This window comes from Mastomys coucha, unplaced genomic scaffold, assembly GCF_008632895.1.
Source record: "Mastomys coucha isolate ucsf_1 unplaced genomic scaffold, UCSF_Mcou_1 pScaffold6, whole genome shotgun sequence".
NCBI lineage: Eukaryota > Metazoa > Chordata > Mammalia > Rodentia > Muridae > Mastomys > Mastomys coucha.
In genome coordinates this window covers 80,064,685-80,067,918 of record NW_022196912.1, presented here as the reverse complement: position 1 = coordinate 80,067,918, position 3,234 = coordinate 80,064,685, and the positions used below count along the sequence as shown (strand labels likewise).

The 3,234-nt window shown below is 37.3% G+C and overlaps 1 protein-coding gene across 6 annotated transcripts in view; it reads left to right on the top strand.

Moving 5' to 3' along the window:
- Mis18bp1 (MIS18 binding protein 1) overlaps positions 1-3,234 on the top strand; it is a 64,728-nt gene that overhangs the window by 48,961 nt on the left and 12,533 nt on the right. For all 6 annotated transcript variants that reach the window (XM_031355767.1, XM_031355765.1, XM_031355764.1 and 3 more), the window contains one exon: positions 1,247-1,419. In XM_031355767.1, coding sequence (XP_031211627.1) covers positions 1,247-1,419 — 173 coding nt within the window. The remainder of the gene's footprint in view (positions 1-1,246; positions 1,420-3,234) is intronic.

Here is a 3,234-nt window from a genome sequence, read left to right as displayed (position 1 = left end):
AAAAAAAAAAAAAAAAAAAGAAAAAAAAGAAAAAGAAAATCTATACTTAACCTCCTGTGACAATGAATCACAGAGTATAAGGTACATTAAAAAGACTATATGAAGTCATCTTCAAGAGGTTAGTATGGCTTAGTAGTTAGCATGCTTCCAAGCTATCAAAGAAACAAACCTCTGCAATTAGCTTTGGTCTGTCTGTCTGTCTGTCTATATGAAACATGAGTTAATGTCCTGTTCTGACTAGATCCTGAAACACTTGCGTCTTAAGTATCTGAGATCGCCAGGCTTTAAGTATCTGAGATCGCCAGGCGGTGGTGGTACACGCCTTTAATCCCAGCACATGGGATGCAGAGGCAGGCGGATTTCTGAGTTCGAGGCCAGCCTGGTCTACAGAGTGAGTTCCAGGACAGCCAGAGCTATACAGAGAAACCCTGTCTCGAAAAACCAAAAAAAAAAAAAAGTATCTGAGATCAGGAGGTGTTCACCCTGTACCAGTTTAGGGTAATTGCTGAATTAGTTATCTAGCTGAAATGACACCTCAACCACAATATAATATGTTGGAGAATGGGGACATGGAAATAGTATGGTAGGCTTTAAAACCGTGATTTGCAAGTGAACTTTACAAGTTTCATTTGTAGGTTGAATTAGCATCACCTCGTATTTATTCTTTTGTTAGTGTTTGAGACCTAGTATTTACTGTCCTTAACTTTTAACTTTTTATGTCTTGCCTCGACTTTCTCTAGTGCAGGGATCACAGGTGTATGTTACCATGCTCAGCTTCATTTTTATTATAAGTAGTCTTAAAACATGTATTAAAGGCTTTTCCTGTGATATTTCCATTTATACACATGTCATACATTAATCATGCCCATTCACACCTAATCATAAAACTATGGAAGAACTAGGAATGTATCTTCTTGTAAATTAAGCATAGATAGTATATGCCAGAATTCCCTCAGAGATCAAATCATTGACTAGTTAGACTTGGGAAAAAATGTTGAAAATTTTTCAAATTTAATAGAAATTATTTGAAGGCATTTTACTAGTTGTATAAATTATATCTTCATAGTTTATCATATTGTAATAATAACATTATAGAATAGAGAGAGATTAGGATCTTTTCTCAGTAATTATCTGGAATGATTTTGGTTTAAAAAAAATCCTCCAGCTTAGTAGGTATCACTGATTAGTATGTTCTCAGGTTATTTCATTGATTTGAATTTCTTATCCTGGTTTTGGTATGCTGTAGTGCTTTCACATCTCTTCCAAAGCACAAACCTGGCTTTTGGTCAGATGTGGCTATGGCAGTAGGTTCTCGAACTGCTAATGAATGCCAGAAGAAGTACACAGAAGAACCCCAAGGCAGAGGATCCCGAAAACATGTCTCTAAGAAAAAGCAGGCCAACTTCAAGGTCCAAAATGGTAAGTTTTACTGTTGCTTTCTCAAAGTGCTTAGTGCTGTAGTTCTCAACCTTCCTAATGCTGTGACTCTTAATAAAGTTCCTCAGTGTGGTGACCCCAAACTATAGAATTATTCTTTGCTGATACTCCATAACTGTAGTTTTGATACTGTTTTGCATTGTAATGTAAATATCTGATATGCAGGATAGCTGATGTGTGACCCTTGTGAAATGATTGTTTGATGCTCCCCACCCCCTCAAAGGGGCTGTGACCCACAGGTTGAAAACCACTGGCTTAGTTAATACTCCTAACTCTACCAATTACATTTTATATTTATTTATGAATCTGTGTCACTTGTTTCTCTTAAATATTAAAATCAGGATCACAAAAGATAATATTTAAAGCCTTCAACAATGTAGCTAATTCCATCAATTATAGTTTAGTAGGTTGGTTTTTTTTCTTATTTGTTCTAGAAAGCTTGGTATTAGATAAATATTCAATGTCTGAGGTTATAATTTAACTTGAGCATCTGCTTTCAGTCCCTGTCATCCTTTATGTAAACTATCAGACTTCTGTTTTCTAATTTGAGATTTACTGTTATCCATTGCTGCTAGTAAAAGCTGTTCTTTGTCAGGGAAGTTCTATAGTAAGTATAGAGAGGACCTAAAAACCATAGCTTAATAACAATTAATAAATCAAGTGGATCTCACAGAGTAACTTTATTTTTTTTTTTTTTTTAATTCAACTTAGAGACTTGTGCATGCTAGACAAGCACTATATGACTCGGTTATATTCTCCAGTCCCATTAACAAGCTTTTTGGGGAGAGGGAGAGGTTTTTTCTTTTCTTTTTTATTAAGTTATTTATTTTCTTTGTATCCTTATCACAGCTTCTTCCCCCTCCTCTCCAAGTAGTCTTTCCCTCTCACCTTCCCTTCTACCCTTTCCACCTCTCCTCCCCTTCTCCTCAAAAAAGAGGAGGCCTCCCATGGATAGCCAATATCCTGGGCAGATCAAGTTGCATTAAGACTAGGCACATCTTTCATTGAGGCTAGATAAGGCAGCCCAGTGAGGGGAAGTGGATCCACAGGCAGGCAGTGTAGTCAGAGACAGCCCCTGCTCCAGCTTTAGGAGTCCCACATGAAGACCCAGCTGCACAACTGTTACATATGTGCAGAGGCCCTAAGTCCTTCCTGTGCATACGCTCTGGTTGATAATTCGGTCTCTGTGAATCCCAATGGGCCCAGATTAGTTGATTCTAGAGGTTTTCCTTTGACATCTTTCCTCCTCCTCTTCCACAGTATTCCCCAAGCTCCACTTAATGTTTGCTTATAGCTTTAAGATGTCTTAACTATGTTCTCTGGCTATCCTTGCTCCTTTGACTCTTTTAACCTTTTTGTGTATGCTCTAGGAGTATCACATGAACTAAGACAGTATCATATAAGTTAAGTTCATGTAGGCAACACACACTTACACATACAATGAAATAAATCTTTAAAAATGTATTTAAAAGGGGGCTGGAGAGATGACTCAGTGGTTAAGAGCCCTGACTGCTCTTCTAGAGGTCTTGAGTTCAATTCCCAACAACCACATGGTGGCTCACAACCATCTGTAATGGGATCGGATGCACTCTTCTCTTGTGTCTGAAGACAGCTGCAGTGCACTCATGTAAATAAAAAATAAATAAATCTTTTTTTTTTTTGACAATTTTAGAAGATTTTATTAGAGGAAATATCTAATGGTTGTCTTACACAAATCAGTTTCCCAGGAACAGATTTATAAGATTTATCTGTGTTCGAAGTTCCAAGAGCGATAGCAAGAGGCACTGTGTTCAAAAA